Genomic DNA, 25,750 nt, shown 5'->3' on the forward strand with positions numbered 1-25,750 from the left:
TGTAAATTATAATTAATGTATCTATTATCCGTCAAAGGGTGAACGTCAATATCTATAAACATGCTACATATTTATAATCGTTTGGTACTAATATTAATACGTAGATTAACCAGAATTCACTTGAACGTTCATGTAATATAATTGCGATTAAATATATCACATGTTCGCGTTAACATGTTATATCTATGTTAATATAAATATATATATTTATTAGGGCTTTGATCTCGACGGCAAAGTTACTAATTTAAATTCCAAATAAATAAACTAAAACGATAAAAAAATTATTTTAATGTTTATTCGATTTAATTATATTTTTAAAATAGCTAATTGAACCCCAAATAATTACCGTAGCACAACAAAGCCGGACTTTGTGTATATCTGTCGTTGGAAATTTATCGGCCACTTTATTTTATCGCGCGAATAACTTTTATATCAATACTAGATAATTATTATTATATAAATAATTACATATATTTATTGCTGTTTATTTTTTGCCCCGATCAAAGTTTGTTTGTAATTTTTTTTTAGATCATTAAGTTGTAAAAATTACAATTAAAATTACATATTCTTTCCAAAATTGTAAAAATTTAATTAAATTGAATAATATTAAAGGTATGTATGTAATATTTTTATTATTCTTCAGGTCAATATTCACTTCAATTAATTGTTTATAATTTTTTAACTTATTAATGGATGCAGATGGTAAGTTAAAATAATGAATTTTTAATTAAATTTATTAAAAATGTAATTCTAATTATTTTTTGTAAAATAATTTTTTTTTTTTTTTTTTTTTTTTTTTTTTTTTTTCCGATTAAATTTACAAATTATTAAAATTTTTTTTTTAATTTTTAGGAAAACATGCTATTAAAAATTTACTCCTTGATGGTATTAATGTTAGACTTATTAACACTATTATTTGGAATAATAATATCAATAATTGTCGCATTTTATCGCACACTAAGACCACCGGCAATGAAAAGCCTCCAAGGAGAAGTGGCTATGGTAATTAAAATGATTAATAAATAACGTTTTATTAATTAAAATGGTTATTAAAATTATGATACGTTGTCACGTAAAAATCATTTTAATAGATTTAAATCACAGTGATTGAGAATTATTTATTGTTATTAAGCCTTGATATGAGTTAAGAAGTAAATGTACAGCATACAGTACGATAAATAATCATTTATTAATTGGTAGTTGATGCAAAAAAAAAAAAAAAATTCCGACTCGTAATGTCACGGTGGATTATGATTTAGATTTAGATTAAAGTAAAAATCTAAATTTAATTAAAAGTTATTGTTTTTCCCCGAGAGGGCAATTATTAAAAATTGATTGATGCTGATTGCAGGTAATAGGAGCCGGCCGCGGCGTTGGACGCGAAATAGCATTTCAATTATGTCTGCTGGGTGTTAAAGTTGCTTGTGTTGATAAAAATGATAAAATGTGCAAAGCTACTGTCCAACAGGCTTCACGTGATTCCGCTGTTATTAAGCCTTATATTTGTGATATTACTGATAAGGAACAAGTATGTTGATTTTTATTTATTCTATTTAATTAATAAAAATTTAATTATTAACACTAACTGATTTTTTTTATCTAAATATAGATAATAATAATAATAATAATAATAATAATCAATTCTATTAATTAATTTTAGGTAGCAAATATTGTAGAATTAATTCATAAAGATTTAGGAGAAGTAACAATTTTATTACACTGCTGTGGAGTACCAAGCTCGCGTTCTTTAATTCAAAAGCCTCCAGATATTAAAGAAGCTATCGATGTTGCAGTGATAAGTCATTTTTGGGTAAATAATCAATTATTTTTTCATTAATAAATTAAAAATTCATTTAAAAATTATTCAAGGATCTAAATAATTATAAATAAATAAATTAAGCTTCTAGAGTCAGTACTACCAGGAATGCAGCGCTTAGACAAAGGCCACATAGTCGCGCTGTCCTCAGTAGCAGGATTTTCAGGAGCAGCGAGTCGTAGTGCTCGTGTTCCTTTTTCAACAGCCCAATTCGCGGTCCAGGGATTCACCGAATCCCTCCAAGCCGAGCTAAGACAGTCCAACAGCAATATTATAATCACCCTTGTCCACATTTATCCCTTCATCATTGACAGCGAAACCGCTAATGACATTCGTCTGAGAATACCAAGTTACTTTGGTACAATGCCGGCATCTGAAGCCGCCAGGAAAATCCTGGACGGTGTCAGAAGAAACTATGCCGAGTTCAGTGTTCCTGGTTATTTATTATACCTCGGGCATGTTCTAAGGTACCAATTATTAATTAATTAAATTTTTATAAATTTAATCAAATATTAATAACAATTAAATTAATTTTCTGTTAAAGAATCCTTCCAAAAAAGGCATCATTCATGTTACGAGATTTATTGGACACAGGAGTTGATTTTGGATGAAATTTATTTATTATTTCCATCATTTATAATAATAATTTTATTTTCCTTAAATAACTTACGTAAAAATAATTAATACTTGTGTTTTACAACAAGACTGATTAATTATTAATAAAAAATATTTTCGTAAAACTATTACTAAGCAAGACAATTTTATATACAATTAACTTAAATTTAAATTATTTAATTAATAATTTTAATTTGTGTCTTTGATGTTATTTTTATTCATGTTGGATAAATTTTGTGTCGTCATATAAACAATTACTAGGTATAATTTTTTTTTTTAAATTAAATTTTCAAAAATATAAACTATTAAATTTCTGATAAAGTCAAAAAAAATTCCAACATGAATCAAAATTAAATTATCAACAATTAAAAAATAATTATAAAATCTTCCACACTATCTCAATTCAACCACATCAATCCATTCCAGGAGGCGCTGGTTCCGAAGGATCAGCAGCGGCATCAACAGGAGTCTCTTCAGTTTTAACTTCCACAGAAAAATCTCCAGGCGGAGCAATATCAAAGTCATCATGTAAATCAATAACCTGCTTTCCTTGAATAACATCCATGATCGCTGAAGAAATGTGAGCCTTTTGATTCTCAGTAAACTGCTCGATATGACTGGCCAAGCGTTCCTTTAACCCAAAGGACATCTTGAAGGCGTCAGCGAGTTGCTGAGCCGGTAGCTGAAGAACAACCGCGAAGCTCTGGGGCTGCAATTTCTGACAGCACTTGACGAAACCTTCCCAAACTTTGGGGAACTTCCAAACCTGCTTCATGATCAGCCTCTGGAGGATATTCATTACAAATCCGCTGAGTCCCGGGTACGAAGACAAGCTCTGAAGAACAGTTCGCATCAGCAAGGTAGGCAGAGGGTTTAATTCCACCAGGTGCTGGATGACAACCGCGAGGGTCTCCTGGGTGAAGACCTGTTTTTCCCCAAAGCACAAAGTAGTCGCCTTGATTACGTTCATCAGTTCTGCCTTGCTCGAATCAATATTGTGCAAGGCTATCAACAGCTCACCAGGAGTCAGCGGAGAAGTGTGAGAAACTCCGGTATCATTGTTAAGCGTCCCCAGGAGCCGGTTGAACACTTCCTTCACGACGATGTTGTTCAGCTTGATCAGTTTAGGCAGCGCAGCAATGACTTCCTGCTTGGTTAGTCCGTTCAAGACCGGAATTAAAAATCTAACATCTGAAACGCGAGTCTGATAAAGTTCGCGGACCCTGGAGACCAGTTCAGCGCTAGGTGGCGACCTCTCCGTCAAAATGTGGATGATTCTGGTGATCAGGGTCTCTGCGCCCTTGGGACAATTTTCTACAAGCGCTAACAACTGGGGACTGGCCATTCCTAAAGAACGGACCGGGTTCTCCACCAACCTCAGCACGATTCTTTTGACATCTGGAGGCATGGAGGTATAAACGCGCGCTAGCTCGTGGATCAAGTCCTGGTGCTTCTCCAACAAAGCTAGATAGAGACTCAGACAGGCGCGAGTGGTAGATTCCGACCACAACTGCTCAATTGTATCCCTGCCACGATCTAGACCAAAGACTATTTCCGGTGGGTTTGGAAGTCTCAGAAACCCGAGGTACATAACGGCGTATTCTTCTATCAGTTTACTCAGCTCAGAGCGGCTGTACAGCTCGACGACCAGATTTATCGACGTTTCGCGAATTACCGCCTTCTCATGACCTGTATGACAGAGCAAAACGTTCAGCAAGACCAACTGCTTGGTAGGTCGGCGGATCACCATCTCTTTGAGAAGATTCAGAGGCGCTAGACCCCGAGTTTCATCACCAGAAATGGTCTTCAGTGCTTCGATAGCGTCATCCGTGATGAGCGGAGCCTCAAAATAGAGTCTGGACAGCAGCAGGTCCCGATCTTTGCCCTGGATGATGTCAATAGCCGAAACCAGAGTGCACAAAACAAAATTATAAGCCTGTTTGGGAGCTTCGTGAGGCGTGCTGCTCAAGGTAGTCCGTCTCTGGAAGCCCTGGAGCAGTGCGAACTCTTCATAGAGCCAGCTCAACGCTAGATCCAATCTCGTTCGAATGTCCTCGGAGATATAACGCAATACCGCTTCTCTGATATGAGGCTTGAAGGTTGCTGCAAGAGTTGTCAAGATTTTCGATCTCGCTGAAGCAACTCCTCCGAATATTGCACTCTTCTCAGCTCTGAGAATCCGATTAACCGCCATTAATAACATTTTTTCCTTAGCGTCTCTCGACATGGGCTTTGTCACTTCAGCGAATTTCAAAATTTTAACTCGGTTGCGCTTAGCGAGAGTCTTCTCAGCTTCAAGAACAGCTTTGGCTTCTTTTTCCTTCTCGCGGTCTTTCTCGCGTTTTCGCTCGCGTTTGGCTTCTGCGACAGTGATAGTCGGGTTTTTGATCAAATCTTCCATGACTGCGTCATCGTCCTTGTCCTTTTTTATCTTTTTAGCCTTGGCTTGCTTTATCTGAGCAGCCAGTAGTTTAGCCACGGCTTGTCGCTGCTCTTGCAAGTCTGGAGACACACTCGGTTGATATTCCCGAGCGAAAATCGCGGTCATTGTGTCTGGAACCCAGGTCATGCTGTCGAGAACCAAATCTGTTGCAATTTCTACGCTCAATCTCTCAGCGATGAAGCTCTCAGACAGCTCAATAAGCTCTGGCTTGATAATAATTGGCAAAACTTCTAGTTCGGGCTCTTCTACAGGGATGGTAGGTATGATTGTTTCCAATTTCGCGCGTTTAGCGGCACTGGCAGCGGCAGCAGCCTCGGCTTGGCGCTTTTTCATCCGGCGAATGTCTTCAGGCTTCGGATAGGCCTTCATAATGTCCTGCTCTTTGGCTCCCAGCTGCGTCAGCTGCTTGACAATGGTCTGGACGTGCTCGATGCTCGCTGGGTGCTTCATCAAAGCCAGCAATGTTGTCTTCAGCTGCTTCTGGACACTAGTCACCTGAGAGTCGGATAAAGTCGGGGGCAAATCGCTCTGAAGGCGCTGCAGCGCTTCGATAACTTTTGTCATAAATTGCGGACGCATCTTAGCTATTTGTGCGAGACTTCCCATGCATGCCATCAAGTTAACGCTACTTACGTGGGGTGAGCCGTGAAACTTTATCAGCGAATCCATCACTTGATTCGCCTCCTCTTCAAGCTTGCGTCGACGAGCGATTTTCAGGGTCAGTGGTACGTCTTCTAGGGAAAAATCGTCGGGTCGCTTTGGCGAGTCGGGATCCACGTGTGTCTGGAGCAAGACAACGCCTTCGAGAAATTTAACCGCTTGCGTACGTATTCCGTCGTTATCACTGTCAATCATTTTTATTATATGAGCCTTCAAGGAACTCAGCTGGTTCCACGCGGTCTCCATTTCGGGAGTTACGACGGCAGAGCTACTGCTAACGATCCACTTTAATGCCGCACGAAGAATTCGACTACTCGCACGGACCGCGCGTTTAGATACTGCGGCTACCTCGTCGCTTATCAAGCGCAAAAGTGGGGTTAACATCTGGGGAATTCTGTCTGGTGTCTTGTCCCTGGAAAATTAATTAGGTTGGTGATAATTTCAATATTTAAACTAAAAAATTAATTTTTTTTAAGATGAATAAATATTTACCCAGCTTCTTCGATAAAACCAGCAACGGTTTTCCTGACATCAGCACTACGGTCTGAACAAAATAGTAGGACTTCATTCAGGTAAGTAGTCATCAGCTGGGGGCTTTTGTTTGTTAAGTATTCTTGAATTTTAGTCAAATTAGCGACTTTGACTTCATTCGTGCCCATTGTTGCTTCATTCAGCCATTCTACAATCTGGAGGAAAAAAAAAATTATTCATCAGATTTTTATATAAAAATTAACCTGGCAGATATTTGTTAATTAGAAAATAATTAAAAAAAAAAAAATTTTTATGGTTAAGTGACTGCAAATTTAAATGTTATGTTTTTTATGACAAAAAAAAAATTTACTTCAACTAAATAATTTTTATTACATTAAAATCATCAGACACGTGGCTACTTTTGATCAAATTTATATAATTTTATTTAATAAAATATTTACCGTATCCCCAGGATTTCGTTCTGGTTCAGCTCTGCGGTGTAGTCTCGGATCCATTTTTTTAATTTTTTACACCGAAATATAACAAGCTTGGTAAATATTTTTCGTCTTAATATTACTGAATATTATAATCCGACTGAATATTATCAGTACTCATTAACTTACATATATCTATTGATAAATATATATTTATAACAATTTTTCAAGAATAAAATGAAATCAACATGGACTGATATATAATATAATTATATCAACAACACAGACGACAACAACTCGCCCGAAATAACTGAGTTTGTCGGTTAGCCGGCAACCTTCTAAAAAAGAATGTATGTATGTAACTTACGAATGCGCATGCGCGAAAAACTGCGCGAGTTTTTAAACTTTATTTATTGAAGTTTAAAAGAAAAATTTATAAATAATTACTTTTAAAATTATAAAATTAATTTTGTAATTTTAATTAATGCTCACAATAAAAATAACAATAATGTGAATAAAAAACTAATACAACGCTTAATTATACATCTTGATAATAAATTACAACTTTTCTCAGACATGCGTTTTAAAAGAAAAAACTTAACCTTAAACAATGTTCGAAAAATTTTTTTGCGTACAATAAATAAAAATATCTGAGTAATTACAGGAAGCAATTATATATTTATCAAAATATCAATAATAGGAGTACCGGAATTGTTTTTAAATAAAAATTCAAATGACAAATTCCACCAGTAACCTGACTGACGTTTTATACTCATATAAACCATCTGGGTGATGTAATAAATATTAAACAATAATAATAAATCAATAGAACAATAATTAAATTAAACATACTTTATTTTAAATAATGGAAGTTATGATTAGAAGGACTTCAGTTATAAATAATTTATTAATAAAATCTTATTTTAATTTACGGTCACTGTCAAATTACCGAGTATGTGCGTGCTATAGTAATTTTAATTTTTCCAATCATGGTAAGTTTATTTTTTACCAAAATTTCTAAAAATAATTACAATAGTAATAATAAATTATTATTTATTTAGATACAAGACATAGGACATCTAATAAAAAATTTTTTCCGAGTTTGTCATCGAATTTATTGACAAACATAAACCCAGTTATATACAATAAACAGTTGCTCCAAAAATTAAGCAATGCCAGTGTTGAGGATAAAAAAAAAGATGAACAAGTTGACACGAGCAATGAATCACCATTGGAAAAATTGAAGAAACTCAATGTCTTCCAAAAAATGAAACAATTATTCAAAGATTACTGGTATATTATGGCTCCAGTACATATTGCGACATCAGCTGTTTGGGTTGTCATTTTTTATGCAGCTGCAAAAAAGTTAGTACCTATTATTATTGTCGATAAAAATTAATTTAGCAGATATTTAATAATTTTTATTTTAATTATTTATTACAGTGGTGTAGATGTAATTCCAATAATGGAGTATTTGATGATACCTGATAAATATATTGACTTAATAAGAAACTCAGGTGCTGGTCATTGGGCTGTAGTTTACGCGATGTATAAATTATGTACTCCAATAAGATATACAGTTACTGTTGGTAAGTTATTTATTTATAATAAAACGTAGTGACTGCTAGGTTGCTAGTTATAATTTAATTATTTATTCCAGTGACAATTATTAAATTGATAAATAAAATTTGTTTCAGGTGGAACGACAATGGCAATAAGGTATCTCGACAAAATGGGCTACTTAAAGTTCAAGCGGCCATCAGCTCAGGTACTACTGACTTATTCTAAAATAAATCCTCTCAAATAAATAAATAAAAATTAACCATGTAATATCTTTTTTTTCAATGCAAACGACGAAGAATATTCGTAAGACATCTACTAGGTCAATGAAATCTTAGCTTTTTATTTTTCATAACATTTATTCATTAATTGTTTTAAATATTTTTAATCATGCGTTTGACAATTTCATTAGTACATAGTTAGTCGTTAATTTATTAATAACATTAATATATGGTCTAACTGTTATTTTATTTTCAGGCAGCGTCATCAAGCAAGTGCAACATCGCATTCAAAAAAAAAACTGACTCAGTTGATTCCAAAATTAACAGAAACTGACAAAGAGAAAATTCGTAATAAAATTTAATTTATTATTCCTATTAATATTATTAATTGTGTAATAATTGATTAATTATTATAATATATGAATGTAAGAGTAAGAAATGAAATAGATTGTAAAAAGAATGACGTATAAATATAAAAAAAGTTATTAATTAATTAAATATGTGAATATATTTAATATCAGTCTTATTATTTATTTAATTAACTTTATTTAAAGCCATTATTATGCGGAATTCGATAATAACTACTTATATATTTAACTAATTAATGGTATATCGTGTTTGTACACAATTATAAATAATGTCATTGTTGGTGCTAATTATTTAATTTGTTCAATTGTTGTTGCATAAAAGTATCAAGTACTTAATGTCAAATCTAAATCGATTATTATTATTATTTAATTAACTAACTAATTATTATAAATTGCATAAAAAAATATTTCAAATTATGCTAAATAAACAAAATATATCACAGCTGTCTCTGCAACAAGCTCTCGAAGAAAAATAAACAGCGAATTAATAAATAACTTTTAAATAAATATTTTACATTAATGGGGAGAAAAAAAAAAAAAAAAAAAAAAAAATTCTTTGTGTTTTTACCTTAAAATTAATAATTCCTACTAACTAACATCTGTAAGAAAATTCAATTAATTTAATTAATTAAGGTATGTAAGAGAGAATAATTTTGATTAACCCATATATTGATAACTTGCAGAAACTGGTTGCGGAGCACGTGGTTGAGTAAGTGATATACGTTCAATGTGACATGCTCGACACATTAACCGTCCGTCTAATGGATAACAACGTTTATCCGGTTCATCAGTCAATTGCATACCACAATCTTCGCATATGTAACAATCAACATGAAAATCCCGGTCCATTGATACCACTCTTACGGTTTCTTCCGTTCCCTAAAAATTAATATTAAATATTATTATAAAAATACATTCTAAATTAGCAGCTTAAAAAAATAAATCAGAAGCATTCGTATATTAAAACAAATTTACTTCGACAGGAGTTATTCCTTTGCCGCAAGACGCACATTTCGGAGCAAACATACGATGATAATCATTGACACAGTAAATTTTATTGTCGACGTCCACTGTAAATGGAACACCATCAAGACATTCATTGCACACGCAGCATCTGAAGCAGCCTGGATGATATGATTTGCCCATCGCTTGCAGTATCTAGACAACAAAACACCAATTAATAATAAATAATATTTAATCATCAACAAATTAATTCTAATTACCATTTCCATGATCAAGTGTCCACAAATCGCGCATTTTTCAGCAGTCTGTTGGAATCCCGAGTACTGAAAGAAAAAAAAAAAAAAAAATAAAAAATAAATCTATATTATTAAGAGAATAAGAAAAATATCTTTAAAAACGTCAATAGTTAAAAAAGTACATTACCAAGTAATCTTCTTCACAATAAACCTTCCCATGGACATTATAAAAGGCTTTTCCTCTCAAAGCCCTTCCACATGAGCAGCAAATGAAGCAGTTAGTATGATAAAGATTCCCCATAGCCTGACAAGCCTGTCCAGCCCCAGTGACTTTTTCCCCGCAAGTATGACAAATTCCAAAGTACTCTCCTTCCTCCTCCTGCTTCTCCATCTCTTCCTCGAGCTGTCTGGTAAGCTCCTCAATCTTCCTCTCAGCCTCAGTCGGTCCGGAAGGTCTTGGAGGAGTGACACTGTACGGCAGCAATCCTTTCCCTTGGATAGTTTTCGTAGTAAGGCTCGGACTGGGCACCGGACGTTTGTCAATCATTGGAGCGTTCAACTCAACTGGAGGTTTTTGCAGAACAGGAACTCCGGCATTGAGAAAAACTGGTCCAGCTACACCACTGGTGACTCCGGGCGGCAGGCTGGTGATTCGAGGAACTGGCGCTAAATCATCAACGGGAACAGTCGCGCTGTTGACTGGAGGTTGAACTTGGCCACGAACTGGACTAGGCGGGTACTGAGCAGCAGGTCTGGAAGTCACTGGAGCACTGGGAGACAGCGACACCGGCTGATGCAAAGCCGGATGACCCTTTGGGCTTGGAGGAGGGTGGACCGGGCTGCTGATATGCTTCAGACTCTGATTCTGCTGTCTGGAGTCCTGCTGAGTTGGTCCAGAGTCCCTAGATCTGGACTGGTCCCGTCCTGCGTGCGGAATCGCGTACAAGGGAGAGCTGCGATTGGAAGAGGGTGATTCATGGCCTTCGTTGGTCTTGTTCGACGAGTAAACGGGAGTTCTCGCGGCATACTCGCGGCTCGGTGAGCTGTTGTACCTTTCACCGGTGTTCCAGGTCGCAGGCATTATATTACGCGGGTTCGCTGGCGTGTATCCGGGCAGACGAGCGTCTGTGGACCTTGTACCGTAGACTGGCGAGTGTCTTGGCTCACTGGGGTACTTGAACTGTCCGTTCTCCCCCCGAAACTGTCCAGGATCTGTCACTTGACTCAGAGACCTGTAAGACCCAGCTGATCCTACTCCTACTCCTATTCCTACTCCTACTCCTACCCCTGGAACGTGTTCATTACTCATACGCGTGTAATGAGTCTCTGCGTGACGCGGTGATGAATCATTGTACGGATTCATCCGTGGTGGCTGCTGGAGTTGGGGCTGCAGCTCTGATGGCGGAACGTATGTACTTCCTCGGGCTTGTAAGTCGCTTGCTGAGGATGATGATGATGATGTTAAGTAACGGGGGTTTATTGACGGTACCTCGTAAGATGGAGCGCGTGTTGGACGTTGAACCTGAAATAATTATTTATTTACTGTCGGGATTTAATATTATGATGTTGACGACTAAATATATATTATTAAGAGAGTAAGCAAAATTTTGTGGCCAGAAAAAAAAATTAAGGAAATTTAAATAAAAAAAAAAAAAAATTACCTTTCCAGTCATGACAACGTAATCTCCACCATTAATACTCGCTGGATAAAAATTAGGAACCTGAGGTCCAGGTTTACTCTGGGCAGCGTCGTCAAGATAATTAATTTCCTGGATATTCTCATAAACTGGCGGAGCTTCGTAAGGAGGTAGTTCCTTGGCTGGAGACACTGTATATTTATTAGTAGGTACCTGGGGCTGAGCCTTCCTGAAGGAAGGGTCATAGCAATCCCCTACTAGCGAAGTCCTTGGACTACTCTTTGGGCTCTTCTTCTCCAAAGAATGATAGTACGGCGGGTGTGTGGGTCCAGGATAGTACTCGATATTTTCATACACAGGATTTCTGTCCTCGAGGTCTATCGACTTGGAGACAGGATATCTGGGTAGTTCGCGGTCGTACGACTGGGTGTGTTCGTCTATGTAGTTGTCAATAGCACTCATCGACCTGTTGGACCGAGAATACTGCTGGTACTGCTGCTGCTGCTGTTGTTGCTGCTGCTGCTGCTGCTGCTGCTGCTGCTGCTGCTGCTGCTGCTGCTGCTGCTGCTGCTGCTGCTGCTGCTGCTGGTAGTGCTGCTGTAAATAGTGATGATGCTTGAGCTGGTCTCCTGAGACTGGAACCTGAGCCTCGGGTTTGGAGCCTCCGACGTGCCCAGGTACTCCAATAGCGCCTCCACCTCCAGGAACTCGGTCTCCATCGTCATTCAGATGGAGATAACTGAGCTTTTGTACATACGAGTCTGCTGAGTCACACATTGGCTAAATAATTTATTATTTATTCAACTTAGGCCTTTCTTTTTGACGTTAATTCCTGGAACTCTCTAACAAACTCACTGATTTATTTTTTATAATTAATTTATTTAATTATCAACATTTTAAGGCTTTACTCAGCTCCGTTGATTTTTTTTTTTTTCACTCACTTTAACTTCCACAGGGCTATTTTTCCGGTTTTTCAATTATTTTTAAATGTATAACTAGTTCTGTAAATCAAAAAATAATTTATAATAATTTGACGAAAGAGTGATCGAAAATCGATTAAGAAATTTGGGATACGCCCCGGTTATTTATTATTTATTGTCGAAATACTTTTAGGTAGAAAAATAATAAAATATATTTACTATCAATAACTGTTTCAGGAATGTTATTTCTTCGAAATAATACTTATTTTAATGGGTTATTGTTACTTAAATTATTTTAGAGAGAAACGTTACGACAGACAAGAGTTTACGAGATGCGAGACATTTTTTTTTTTTTTTTTTTTTTTTTCAGCTTTGGCAAGTAGCATTTTGTTGTTTTTCTTCAGTATATTTCTTTTTTACCGACTGACAGTTATTTTTTCATCTGGAGGTCTTCATTGATGTCTACTCACACAAATTCTATCTTACATGTATTTACAGTCAAGTTTGTTTATAACCTCAATCATGTTGCCATGGATAGAGTTTTAATAACAAAACATCAGTGATCGATCAAACAAATTTACAATTGTCAACAATAATTAGTAAAAATACTAGCTTAATTGTTAATTGCCAGCCAAAAATAATTTGTTTCCTCAGGAATTTATTTATTATCACAAATATCAAGTAAGTATTAATTTTTATAGCCTAAAAAATTTTATTGTTTCAATGAAATTAAAGCTAATTATTTTTTTTAGGTGACTATTAATTGTAAAAATGTTTAAAAATACATTCCAAAGTGGATTTTTATCAATTTTATACTCGATTGGCAGCAAGCCACTCCAGATATGGGACAAAAAGGTCCGAAACGGTCACATAAAACGCATCACTGACAACGATATCCAGAGTTTAGTGCTCGAAATACTTGGCAGCAATGTAAGCACTACGTACATAACGTGTCCAGCTGATCCGAGGAAAACTTTGGGGATAAAACTGCCATTTTTAGTAATGATTATTAAAAATCTAAAGAAATATTTCACCTTTGAAGTTCAAGTAAGTGATAATAATTTTTTTTTTTTTTTTATGACAAATTAACAGATAAATTTAAAAACTTAAAAATTAATTGTAGGTAATTGATGATAAGAACGTCCGTAGAAGATTTCGTGCGAGTAATTACCAATCAACGACGCGAGTGAAGCCTTTCATATGTACAATGCCAATGCGGCTAGATGATGGATGGAATCAAATCCAATTCAACCTCGCAGACTTCACGAGACGTGCTTATGGAACAAATTACGTTGAAACATTGAGAGTACAAATCCACGCAAATTGCCGTATCCGGCGTGTTTATTTCTCCGACAGACTCTACTCCGAAGACGAGCTACCAGCGGAGTTCAAGTTATTTTTGCCAATACAAAACAAAGCTAAATGTTAATTTTATGATCATCATCCCATATTATCGTCTTGTTAATTAATTAATTACTTTTTGCGTTTCTTCAACTTAACTTCAGAGTTGATGATTGGTTGTGTTTGGCAATATTTATTCTCAATGGGATAACTTTTATTTTTTAATGAACTAAAATTAACCAGCGCTTGGTGAAGTTCATCGATCACGTCATTACTTTGCTCATAATGATGCTCTTGTAAATAAATACGCCGGTATCGGAAATTAGGATGTAACTTTATCCTTAACCTTAACAATGACTTGTAATTAATAGAATAAGTGTCTTTACACAGAGTTGATAAATTTATTTCAAGCTTGTTCCAATTGTCTGCGAGTCTCAAAGGTATAAATGCTGTTGTTGATGTTATTTTTTTTATTTTTTCACGTGCTGTGTTTGCTACCAAAATGAAGCGACGTCGAAAATTGCACTGATCATTAATCTGAATAAAAAAAATTTTTTTAATGTTAATTTTATTTGTATTTATTATTAATTAATTATAATAACGACCTGGAATTCAATTTTTCCTTCAAGCTTGAGATTTTTTAATACAAACACTATAATCGGAAGTTCTATATTGAGAAAAGCTTCGGAATCTGAAGGACAGGTCAGCGAGGTTGGTATGTAATCTTTACTGTTACTACGCTCGCTTTTTCCAGTTATTTCAATCACTCTGTCATTTTTCAGTAGCTTGTCCTTGACTCTCTTTATTTTTTCGACCAGAGTGCCAAAGGATCTTCAACTACGCTGTACAGTAAATACACAAAATTTTTATAAGATAATTTAGACATTGTTTTTTTTTTTTTTTTTTTTTTTTTTTTTTTTTTTTTGACATTTTCAGATTATATTTATGGTTAATTGGGACAAAATAATTGAAAATCATTTGCATTGACTTTGGAATAAATTTTTTTTTTTTTTTTGATATCAAAAGCTTCTGAAAAAATGACCCAATTTTCAAAGACATTTAATGTTTCATTAAGTACAGATAAAAATAAAAAATAAATTAGAAGTGATATACGCATGTGCTGCTTGCAATTAATTGATAATTATTAAGTATTGATTTTTTTTTAACATTTCTTAAGAGTGGGAGATATTATTGCTGTCTCTTTACTTACAACTATTTTATCTTAATTATTATCATTATTATTATAATCATAATTTATTACTGTTTAAATTAAATTTTTTTTTTTAGAAAATTAAATTGAAGAAAAGAAGAAATGGTAAATATTTTTATTTATCATTATAATTGATGAATAATAGATAAATTTGTATGATAATAATTTAATAATGATATATAAACGCGTTACAGCTCAAATAAAATTTCTGATGCGCACATATACGTATACATTGAACATAACTATCTGTATGCACCAAGAAGAGTTATAGGTATATAAAATATATAAAGATATATGTATTATACTACTACTACTACGATTTTTAAAATCGACGAATGCTATTATATATTTTGTATTGAGCACTCGTTTTGGGGGAGACGCCGACGCCCGGCGCCGACGTACTTTTTAAAGCGTTGAGACCGCGTCAGAGTAATCTCACCAATCTCGTGGTCCATAACACGATAATAATAATATATTAACAAAATAAGGTCCTAACCGAGGATATAATTAATTATAAAAAAATTATTTTTTTTTTTTTTTTTTTATTTTTATACTAAAATTCGTGTTTGGATCAAACTGTCAATTTTAAACTCCTCGGTGTTTAATTCCACGCGGGCTTATCAATGTTTATCATCATAATTTTATTTTAATCACTCACAACCACTGAAATTAATTCATACTTATGTGTAAATCCAATTTACGGGACTGTTTTAAATGGTTAATTAAAAAATGATTAATTGAATTTATTTAATAAAATAATTACTAAGAAAAATGCATGAGCGTAAGATAAGGGGTAAGGTCGACGACACTAGCGGCAAAATATCTTCAAGAGAAATTTATTCTTAATGATCTGTATAATTATTTTAATTTTTTATTGATTATATTAAATAATTATAATTAAAGAAGAAATATAATTAAATTATCATTTAATTAATTAATTAATATTAATTGAAATGAACGGAAACGCATGTTGTGATTTAAGTAAAGATGAATTACAGTGTAGAATATGTGCTGAATATATAAGTGATAAAAATGATATAGTAAATATATTTGATGAAGATGCTAAATGTAATCATCTTCAAACAAAGATACGAAAATATCTTTACATATTGGTAAGTCACTTGAATAATTATTTGTTTATTTATTTATTTCTTCTTTTATAAAACAAGGTGTAGCTTCACGTAATTAATTATAATTAAGTATAATTAATAAATTAAAAAAAATCAAATAAAAAATGACGATTGCGCACGATCCATAAAAGTGTGAAAAATTAGCATTTTATCGATTGCCGCGAGTATAATAGAACCAGGCAACACGAATAGAGTAGAATAATGTATAGAAGAAGAAACAAATATAAAGCGAGAAAGAATATGATACTCTACATCTATATTTACAGTAGTTATATATACAGATATTTGCAAGTGAATACATGTATAATGAACCTCATAGACTCCCGCCTCTTTCTTTGGCCTTTATCACTCAAACACTATAAATACAATTCCAGGCAAGATATTATATATAACAGCTCTATCAAACACGTCAGCAAATTTAAAAATTGTCATTTTGACGTAACCATCGATAATGATATTTATTTTATTGAATAATCCGACGCACGTGTTATTTAATTATTAATTATAATTATCAATTTAATTGTTGCTTATTGATCTTTTTATTTATAGGTATCCTCGGAAGATCGACTCCCGAAAATTGTATGCTCGATGTGTATCAAGCGACTGGAAAACATCCATCATTTTGTTACATTGGCACGCAGAGCGCAAGATAAACTTAAATTGCAGTATTATGGACGAGATGACAGTGATATTAAACAAATTAATGACAATGATGATGGGAAAAGAGATAAAGGATTGTTACTTCGATCCATTCTCAGTCGGGTAATTTCTTCTTTTATTTTATTTATTTTATCTTTGGTGAAGAATTTTTAATGGATGAATTTATGTTAAAAATAGGACGATATTGACGAGTCTCACTTGTCAGTACGCCCGATTGAAAATGAATCAATACTTACTGAAGAAATGGAAGTTAAAGTTGATCCGATGATTTTTCTTCAATGTGGCCTAGATCGTTCTATCACTCCAGAATCTGAATATAACTCTGATGATGATAAAAGTTATACAAAGTAATTATTTAATTATATTTAATATTTAATTTTGACATTTTTTCTTTTTTAAGAAAAATTTTATAGCAAAAAAATTAATAATTGTAATTTATTTATATATTTAGAGACAGTTTAAGTACAAATGAAGAGCCAAAAAATTATTCATCTAATTTAAATGAAGACTCAGAAGAAGACAATGAACCAGAAACGGAATATCAATTGCTAAACAAACAATTTAATTGTACATTGTGTTCACGAACATTTGAAAGCCAAATGAATTTACAGAATCATCTGTGGTCTCACATACCCCGCGTTGAGTGTCATTATGACGATTCAAAATCAATTTCTTCATTAAATATCAACAACAACACTCCAAACAATGGGGTATTGATGCCTAATACTTCTGATAATTCATCCGGCAGCTTTGTCTGTCCAATTTGTAATAAAAAAATCTCAACCAAAGGCAATTTAAAAGTACACTTAGAGACCCATCGGCCTAAAGGGAAATACGGCTGTGATATTTGCGGACGGATGTAATTATCATTTTTTTATTTTATCTATTTAAAATAAATTCTTAAAATTAAAGATAAGTGGCTGTTGATTATTTATCGAATTTATTTCAGATTTAAGACACAATCAAATCTTTATCGGCATAAAGAGTACCACGGTGGTATCCAATTTCCGTGCAGTGTTTGTGGAAGAGTTTACCCAACAAATTCAACTCTGCGTGCTCACAGCATTACTCACTCAGATTTACGTCCTCATGCTTGTCCACTGTGTGATAAAACTTTTAAACGCAATCAGGACTTGAAGTTTCATATTAATCAACACACTGGAGCAAGACCTTATCAGTGTCCGTATTGCCCCAAAGCATTTGCCAGCTCTGGTAATTGTTTTTCACATCGAAAACGCATGCACCCCAAAGAAGTACATCGTGATAGACAACGCGCGGCCGATCTTATGAGATAAGTTTTATTGTTATTATTTAATATTAAAATTAAGTTAGCCGATATCTCAAAATTTTTACAATTTTTTTTTTTTTTGTTCTAATTTAATTAATGAAAAATTAAAAACGTCGACTAACTTTAGTATTACTTATTTTATTGCTATAATTGTTATTATTACACCAAAAAATTAATTATTTTATAGAAAAATAATTTTTTAACGAGTCTCAGGACAAATTATATTTTTTAGTAATATTAGAGTACAATTTTTAATACATGGAAGATCATTTTACAGATCTAAATGATTTTTTTATTTAAGAAAGACAATAACAGTATTATTGTTTGTTGATTTATTTTTATTTTTTGTTAAATCAGCTATCAAATCATTCATATCTGTAAAATAATCTCAATATTATTATATAATTATCGCGCACTATGAAACCCTTATATATACAATTGTAATATAAATGTTTAAAAAAATGTAGGTCTGTGATAAAATCGGGGTCTTCGTAGATAACGCGAATCGCATAATTGCCAAAGAAAATTAGTTAGTATAAAAAAAAAAAAAAAAATAAATAATAATAATAATAATAATAATAATAATAATAATAATAAAGTAATTATTTATTATATATTGTTAAAATTATTCGTTGACTGCACACAATGTTTTAAATAATTATTTAATTACTGAAGTAGATAAAATCGTGGATAAAATTAGTTTAGTTATTACACAAGGTATCAAATAATGTCAATGTAAGCGATATGGAGACTGTAAAAATTATAAGTATCGAATTAGTTTTTTATTTTTAAAATATTTATTTACTTCCAATGTTATTTATCGTTTTAAAGTCGATAGTTATATATTAGTTGAAGAAATATAAAAACGTGTGTTTAATATTAAAATAAAAACGATAAGTCTGAATAGAATTAGATTAACATAATTGATCATAATTAATTATTATAGCTAGATGTACAAATATATAGAATTGTCTGTGTGATAAATATAACTATAATAATAATAATAATAATAATAATAATAATTAATGAAATATGTCCAAGCTTCCAATGGAATTGCACAAATTAGCAATTTTGGGATCAATATCAGTTTAAATATTTATTTGCTGTTAGTACCCAGAAAAATTATTGTTATTTTTCATCTAGATTGATTGTTTTACCTATTGGGTAATTATCTTTAAATAAATGACATCGAATTGCTTGTATTAAATAATTTCTTTCATTCCTGACCATAAAAATCAATCAACTATTTCTTCATTTTAATTTGTAAATATTCCACTAATCTTATCTTTTATAAAATAACTTTTATACTGTTATCTGTAATTTTTGTATAATTTTTAATCAATGTTATCATTATTATTTTTATCAATCAATTTATTTTACTGCAGTGCGAAAAATTGCAGTTTAAATTTCTGTCTGTATTCTTAACATGCAAACTTATTATATATCTTCATAAATATACTTGATGTAATCACTTAAGTTTAAAACTTCTCAATTTTTATTTAAACTTCCGATAGCGCTCAAAAGTTTAAATCAACTTAAAAATTATTAAAATTGATGTTAAACTATAAATTATATATATATATATATATATATATATATATATATATATATATATATATATATATATATATATATATATATATATATATACATCATAAAGTGAAGATATAATATTATTATTGTGATTAATAAACCTAAAAAATAATCTTATATTATTTTAACCTATAATAAAAATCCACTAGTAATTAAAAACTCAATTTTGATGAAAATTAATTTATTAGATATTTAATAATTTTTTTAACAAATAAATTATGGCAAAAAAAAATTTTTAAAAATGATTAATCGACTTTAATGTCATATTTTGATGACCTTCAAATCTTGATATTGATTTTAAGAATTTAATATCATTGTTATATACTTAGTGATAAATGTATATATATATATATATATATATATATATATATATATATATATATATATATATATATATATATATATATATATATATATATATATAGTTGATAGAAAGATTTTCGATCCATTCAAGTTTAGCTTGATTTATATTTGTAAAAGCTTTCATGTACTTACGCTAAAAAAGAAAAGATGTATATTATAATACGGGTAATAAAAAGAGAGGGTATTTACTTATATATAGGTATATAAATATGAGGATATAAACATGATGTTCAGAGTCCAAACACGCTAGTTGGTTCGTGACAGTGAAAGTCAAACCTTCTCGGCTTTAGACTGTCGGATTAAAATTTAAGTTTAAACTAAAACAAAAAAATCCCGAATTGTGATTTCGCAACAACCGTCACAATTAATTATTTATTCAAGTAGGTTTAAAAAAAAAAAAAAACTATATATCGCCATCTAGCGAGTTTGACAATCGACAACAATAGTAACTCTCGTTTTCAGATTCTCCTTCTCGTTCTTCCTTCTTCCTCATAATCGTCCTCATTCATTTTATTTTCTGTTGATAGAAAAGCAAGATATATAAAAAATAACTCGGTGTATTTTAAAAAACTTCTCTGTCTCAGTCTTCAATAAAAATAAAAAAATTAAGTGCTTGTTAATTTTGAAAAAGAAAATATTTACATTCAAAAATGTTGCACGACAGTGATTGTCAAGGATTATCAAATGGAACGCAGCAAAATAGCGTGGTTCAACCATTACTCACAGGTATTGACATTTTTATTTATTAATTACCATTATTTTTTAAATTATTCACTTCAATTTGTCTTAACCTTCAATCTTTAATTATACTATTCAAACAATAATATTTTTCTTTGATTCAGACACAAATTACAATAAATTATTATTTTTTTTATTTTTTTAAAATCATTTACTGACAAATTATAATTTAAAATTAATGACTCGTGAATTTTTTAGTCATTTATTATTATCAGTATTACATCACAATTAAATGCATATCATTTCTTCTTTAATTAATTCACTAAATATTAATTGTAATTAATATTTTTTTATTATTAATAATAATTATTTATTTTTTTAAGATTTATACCAAATAACAATGGCATATGCCTACTGGAAATGTGGAAAAATGAATGATTACACGACATTTGATTTATTTTTTCGTAAGAATCCTTTCCGAGGAGAATTTACTATTTTTGCTGGTCTGGGAGAATGTTTAAAATTCATGCAAAAATTTAAATACTCTGAAAGTGGTAAGTAATAAAATAATATTTAAAAATATTAATAACTAAAAGTAATTAAAATAGCTTCATAAAAGTTTACTGTTATTTACACAATAAATTACCGTAGTAAAAAAAAAAAAAAAAAAAAAAACAATAGTTATAAAAGACCAAAAGAGTAATTGTAATAAAACTATTTTTAATCAGTAATTACACGAGTTTTTTAAGATAACACGAACAAAAATAATATTTTAATTCTAGATATTGAATATTTGAAAACAACGATGTCTTCATCGATAGAACCAGAATTCTTTGAATATTTAAAAGGCCTAACACCCAAAGACGTAACTCTTTATGCGATAGAAGAGGGCTCGGCTGTATTTCCAAGGTGAACATATTTATATGACTTTGATGGCAATTGTAAATAAAAATATTTATTTTTCTTAAAGAGTTCCATTGATTCGAGTAGAAGGTCCATTGATAATGGTCCAATTGCTGGAGACAACACTCCTTACGCTGGTAAATTACGCAAGTCTGATGGCAACAAATGCTGCACGATATCGTATGGCAGCTGGCAATAATGTTTCGCTTCTCGAATTTGGATTAAGAAGAGCTCAAGGTCCTGACGGCGGGCTTAGCGCCTCCAAGTACAGTTACATAGGCAAGTTTATTATATTCTTCACTAGTTACGAATAATTGGAACTCCGCTCTGAATAATTAAGAGATTATAATCTAATAAATACCTAGATAAAGACAGTTAGGAGTAATTAATTATATACCTAGTATATAATATATAATTGACGAAAAATTCTCCATGACAACGAGCAAGTTTACTATTTATCAAGAAACAGTTAAGTCGATAGTCCGTGCCCGTTAGTACCATGAGTTCATGGATATTGTTTAAAACTAAAACCACTAATTTTAAAAACTATCTCTAGACACTTTGTGTTAATTACTCAATCGATTTTTATTTACTTTTATTGTACAGTCGTTACATCTAGGTCATAATACTAAAAACCTTGGAAACTTTTATCATTAACTAACTCAAAGATTCTTTTGATGTTTGATTAAATTTTTATTTTATTTAATTTTCTTTATTATTAAGAGAATAAGAAAAATTTTGTGTCTAGGATAATCATATGATAAAATTGGTTTTTTTTTTTTTTTTTTTTTTTTTTTGTGATTTAAATTTGTGAACTTTTTAAATTATAAATTTATTGTTCAATTTTAGGTGGATTTGATGGCACAAGTAATGTCTTAGCTGGAAAACTTTATGATATTCCCGTACGTGGTACCCATGCTCACGCTTACATAAATTCGTTTGCCGGAATAGACGAATTAAAGTTACGAGTATGTATAAATTAATCAATTAAAATCCCAAATAACCAAAATAATTATTGACTTATTTCTTCTTTTATTTAATTAGTGTCTTCTGCACAAAGAAACTGGTGAGGAGTTTGATTTATTAAAATTATCATGCAAGTATCGACAGCAAATAGCGTCCGACTTAGGGGCTCTTGTTATGGAGGCTTCAGACAGCGAACTAGCAGCGCTAGTTAGTTTCGCAATAGCATTTCCGGGCGGCTTCATGGCACTTGTGGATACTTATGATGTTAAAAGGTAATAAAGCCAGTTTAGAATTATTGGCAGTGAAAAATTTGACATCACGCTGTTTATTTTTTTTTTTTTTTTTTTTTTTTTCCAATGTTTTATTTATACTTTGTCTTTAAAAATACTGCTGTGAGTTACTATCCGCTTAAAGCTTAATAATAATAATTATTATTATTGATACGATACACTAGCTGGAACAAAATTAAACAAACCAATGGTATTTATTTTTATTTAAAAAACAAACAGATCTGTTATTTTTTCCTGCGAGATCATTTAACATAAATGTCAGGATATTATTAGAATAAATTAATACAAGTCGCGGCGATTAAAAGCAATCAAGTAAAAAAAAAAAAAAATAGGATGATGTCATGAAGATCAATTGACGCGTAAAGAGATGGAAAAGTTTTTTTTTTTTTTTTTTTTTTTTTTTTTTTAATTGTATTTTGTCTAACATTAGTGTATTTGTAGCATTAAATCATCGTTCGAGAGGCAGTCACGTGTAAACAACGAAAATAATATATACAAAGATGACGATAATAATATTAATAGCCGTAATGATTCTACAATAAATAATGAATCACACAAGAATGGTTATAGTACTCCTCCTAATCAACAAGAGACATCACAATGTCTTACAAAAACACCAACTTACAGCCATGACTTATTTAAACCAGGCGAATTGGGAGAACTATGTGTGAGGTATGATTTCGTGTTGTGTCCTTTTTTTTTTTTTTTTTTTTCCTTATTCATTTATTATTTATTTTTATATTTTACTAATAATTGAAACGCTACTGCTGCTGCTGCTGCTTGAGAGCTATTTTATTATTTACACATCACTCGCCAATCATCCATCATCATTATCTTATTATTTTAATTAAAAATTCTAACAATTGAATTGAAAAAAAATTCTACCTTATATAGTGCTTTTCCCAATTCAGCCTTAGTTTTAAAATTATAATTGGCTAAATTAAAAAAAAAACAAAAAAAAAAAAAACACTGAAATATATAAAAAAAACTCAAGAATTAAAAACCAAGTACGATTTCTTGAGAATAATTATTTTTATTCAACATCGACTGGAATAAAAAATAATCAAAAAGGAACTCATCAACCATTTGAATTGCATTTATCATTTGAATAAATGGATGAAAAATAATTAATAAAAATAAAGAAATTAATTGTAATAAATTTTATTTTACAGAAGTGGATTATTAAATTTTTGTGCAGTGGCATTAGCACTGTCAGATCTTGGCTACCGCGCAATAGGTATCAGAATTGACAGCGGTGATCTCGCGTACCTAAGTCAAGCGGCTCGTGACACATTTGTAAAGTTGTCTGAGCGCTTTAACCTACCCTGGTTTGCCAAGATGACTATCGTCGCGTCAAACGACATCAACGAGGAGACAATAATGAGCTTGAATGAACAAAACCACCAGATCGACTGCTTCGGAGTGGGAACACACTTGGTAACTTGCCAGCGGCAACCTGCTCTGGGGTGTGTGTACAAAATGGTAGAGATAAACAACCACCCGAGAATAAAGCTGAGCCAGGAGGTCGACAAAATAACGATACCTGGAAGGAAGAACGCTTACAGATTGTACGGAGCTGACTCACACGCTCTGATAGATTTGCTTCAACGCTGCGATGAACCTGCTCCTCAAGTCGGGACTCGGGTACTCTGTAGACATCCTTTCCAAGAGTCCAAACGAGCTTATGTTATTCCAACGCGTGTTGAAACTCTGCACAAGGTTAATATTTAGATATTTTTTTTTTTTATTTTAAGTTTTAATTAATCGTGGAAATTCTTTTAGGTCTACTGGAAAGACGGAAAAATTGTTAACCCCTTGCCGGTGCTTCAAGACATCAGGAATAGAGTCAGCGAATCTTTGAAGACACTTAGGACTGATCATAAAAGGAGCCTTAATCCCACACCCTACAAAGTAAAAAATTATTTTAATCTACATTATTGAGAGAATAAAAAAATTTTTGTTTTCAGTTAAGAAAGTACAGTGCAATTTGACAAAAGTGATTATTTAATAAAGCAAAATTTTATTCTATTTCAGGTGGCTGTAAGCGATGATCTGTATACATTTATTCACGATCTCTGGGTTCAAAATGCACCGATAGGTGAATTGTCTTGAAACAACTGTTGCTAATGAGAAGAAAAAATGTCCTTTTTAAAATAATAACAATATTAATAAATAAAAAATCAATAGTTTCCACAAAGGTATATTTATATTTAAGGCTCACAATGTTAAATAATTTAAATTGAAAGTACAAATTTGTTAGAGTGCATAATGTGTAGAGTTTTATGAACGAGTGCATTAAATCAATGGATCAAAATATTAAAATAATATTTAATAATGAGTAAGGACTATTAGCTACTGAATAAATAAATAAATTTAATTACTAGTCGGTCGTCATGTAGATACGTTTTAAATGTTAACGTAAATTTGAGTAATTATTAATTATTTAATTGAGGTTTTAAATATTTAAATATCCAAAATAAGAGAAAAGTAAATAACGGATTAAAAAGAAATGTTTTTAAAGGTACAAATAATAAAATATTTGTCATAGTAAAAATATATTTATTACCGCGTGTAAAATATATTTTTAGATTACAATCTAAATCAATAACTAGAATAAAGTGTAAAGATAATTATTTTAATGTTTGCAATCAGGTGTAAAATATTTTTTACTCAACAAAGCAATATTGTTACGTCATTATAATTATCATATCTTAATATTATTATAATTATATGTTATAGAATACATTTGTTAATAATTTTTATTAGCTTTTTACTATTTTTAATTAAATCATTTTGTCTGGTGCTTTTGATCATTTAATTTTTTTTTTTTTTTTTTTTTTTTTTTTTTTTTTCCATTAATAAAAATTATATTACAAATAAATAAATTATTTTTAAAAATACATTATTGTAAATAATTTTTACAAAAAAAATTCACCTTAAATTTTTTACAGTGTACTCAAGAAATTATTTTTGTAAATTTACTA

The 25,750-nt window shown here is 31.4% G+C and overlaps 8 protein-coding genes across 12 annotated transcripts; 5 read left to right on the forward strand and 3 right to left on the reverse strand.

Moving 5' to 3' along the window:
- The first annotated feature begins 468 nt into the window (after window positions 1–468).
- On the forward strand, window positions 469–2,559 carry LOC141534697 (17-beta-hydroxysteroid dehydrogenase 13). The gene is made up of 6 exons (XM_074254223.1): window positions 469–612; window positions 853–1,002; window positions 1,352–1,528; window positions 1,661–1,810; window positions 1,901–2,283; window positions 2,361–2,559. The coding sequence occupies exons 2-6, from the start codon at window positions 859–861 to the stop codon at window positions 2,425–2,427; spliced, it is 921 nt and encodes a 306-aa protein (XP_074110324.1). The 5' UTR covers window positions 469–612; window positions 853–858; the 3' UTR covers window positions 2,428–2,559.
- Sym (symplekin scaffold protein) lies at window positions 2,558–6,917 on the reverse strand. The gene is made up of 3 exons (XM_074254185.1): window positions 6,467–6,917; window positions 6,027–6,220; window positions 2,558–5,946 (listed from the first exon to the last, which is right to left on the reverse strand). Exons 1-3 carry the CDS (start codon window positions 6,518–6,520, stop codon window positions 2,844–2,846), a joined length of 3,351 nt encoding a protein of 1,116 aa, XP_074110286.1. The 5' UTR covers window positions 6,521–6,917; the 3' UTR covers window positions 2,558–2,843.
- A 164-nt stretch (window positions 6,918–7,081) lies between these two features.
- Window positions 7,082–9,172, forward strand: LOC141534699 (uncharacterized). Of its 2 annotated transcripts, XM_074254226.1 has the most exons (6): window positions 7,082–7,431; window positions 7,501–7,804; window positions 7,883–8,028; window positions 8,137–8,207; window positions 8,299–8,321; window positions 8,477–9,172. In XM_074254226.1, exons 1-6 carry the CDS (start codon window positions 7,305–7,307, stop codon window positions 8,580–8,582), a joined length of 777 nt encoding a protein of 258 aa, XP_074110327.1. In that variant the 5' UTR covers window positions 7,082–7,304; the 3' UTR covers window positions 8,583–9,172. The 2 variants fall into 2 exon arrangements, with proteins under 2 accessions (XP_074110327.1, XP_074110328.1); XM_074254227.1 differs by lacking the exon at window positions 8,299–8,321 and having other exon boundaries at window positions 7,091–7,431.
- A 67-nt stretch (window positions 9,173–9,239) lies between these two features.
- Window positions 9,240–12,688, reverse strand: Jub (LIM domain-containing protein jub). Of its 2 annotated transcripts, XM_074254189.1 has the most exons (6): window positions 12,564–12,659; window positions 11,449–12,425; window positions 9,975–11,309; window positions 9,812–9,874; window positions 9,564–9,746; window positions 9,240–9,467 (listed from the first exon to the last, which is right to left on the reverse strand). In XM_074254189.1, exons 2-6 carry the CDS (start codon window positions 12,199–12,201, stop codon window positions 9,246–9,248), a joined length of 2,556 nt encoding a protein of 851 aa, XP_074110290.1. In that variant the 5' UTR covers window positions 12,202–12,425; window positions 12,564–12,659; the 3' UTR covers window positions 9,240–9,245. The 2 variants fall into 2 exon arrangements, with proteins under 2 accessions (XP_074110290.1, XP_074110291.1); XM_074254190.1 differs by having other exon boundaries at window positions 9,281–9,467; window positions 9,599–9,746; window positions 11,449–12,688.
- A 138-nt stretch (window positions 12,689–12,826) lies between these two features.
- On the forward strand, window positions 12,827–13,911 carry Bug22 (cilia- and flagella-associated protein 20). Its single transcript, XM_074254229.1, has 3 exons — window positions 12,827–13,025; window positions 13,097–13,391; window positions 13,468–13,911. Exons 2-3 carry the CDS (start codon window positions 13,116–13,118, stop codon window positions 13,771–13,773), a joined length of 582 nt encoding a protein of 193 aa, XP_074110330.1. The 5' UTR covers window positions 12,827–13,025; window positions 13,097–13,115; the 3' UTR covers window positions 13,774–13,911.
- LOC141535211 (cilia- and flagella-associated protein 20-like) lies at window positions 13,818–15,350 on the reverse strand. The gene is made up of 3 exons (XM_074255049.1): window positions 15,298–15,350; window positions 14,291–14,516; window positions 13,818–14,222 (listed from the first exon to the last, which is right to left on the reverse strand). Exons 1-3 carry the CDS (start codon window positions 15,348–15,350, stop codon window positions 13,818–13,820), a joined length of 684 nt encoding a protein of 227 aa, XP_074111150.1.
- On the forward strand, window positions 14,766–18,571 carry LOC141534688 (uncharacterized). The gene is made up of 5 exons (XM_074254205.1): window positions 14,766–16,007; window positions 16,575–16,787; window positions 16,863–17,032; window positions 17,137–17,544; window positions 17,635–18,571. Exons 1-5 carry the CDS (start codon window positions 15,849–15,851, stop codon window positions 17,978–17,980), a joined length of 1,296 nt encoding a protein of 431 aa, XP_074110306.1. The 5' UTR covers window positions 14,766–15,848; the 3' UTR covers window positions 17,981–18,571.
- Window positions 18,572–20,129: 1,558 nt separating this feature from the next.
- Window positions 20,130–25,528, forward strand: Naprt (nicotinate phosphoribosyltransferase). Of its 3 annotated transcripts, XM_074254197.1 has the most exons (11): window positions 20,130–20,309; window positions 20,457–20,655; window positions 20,991–21,161; window positions 21,390–21,516; window positions 21,578–21,789; window positions 22,360–22,478; window positions 22,555–22,748; window positions 23,208–23,438; window positions 23,939–24,485; window positions 24,549–24,677; window positions 24,801–25,528. In XM_074254197.1, the coding sequence occupies exons 2-11, from the start codon at window positions 20,580–20,582 to the stop codon at window positions 24,876–24,878; spliced, it is 1,884 nt and encodes a 627-aa protein (XP_074110298.1). In that variant the 5' UTR covers window positions 20,130–20,309; window positions 20,457–20,579; the 3' UTR covers window positions 24,879–25,528. The 3 variants fall into 3 exon arrangements, with proteins under 3 accessions (XP_074110298.1, XP_074110297.1, XP_074110299.1); XM_074254196.1 differs by having other exon boundaries at window positions 20,130–20,655; XM_074254198.1 differs by lacking the exon at window positions 23,208–23,438 and having other exon boundaries at window positions 20,134–20,655.
- Window positions 25,529–25,750: the final 222 nt, after the last annotated feature.

This window comes from Cotesia typhae, unplaced genomic scaffold (genome assembly GCF_013202065.1).
Source record: "Cotesia typhae breed Kobodo isofemale line unplaced genomic scaffold, CoteBio_Ctyphae scaffold_13, whole genome shotgun sequence".
In the NCBI taxonomy this organism is placed as follows: domain Eukaryota; kingdom Metazoa; phylum Arthropoda; class Insecta; order Hymenoptera; family Braconidae; genus Cotesia; species Cotesia typhae.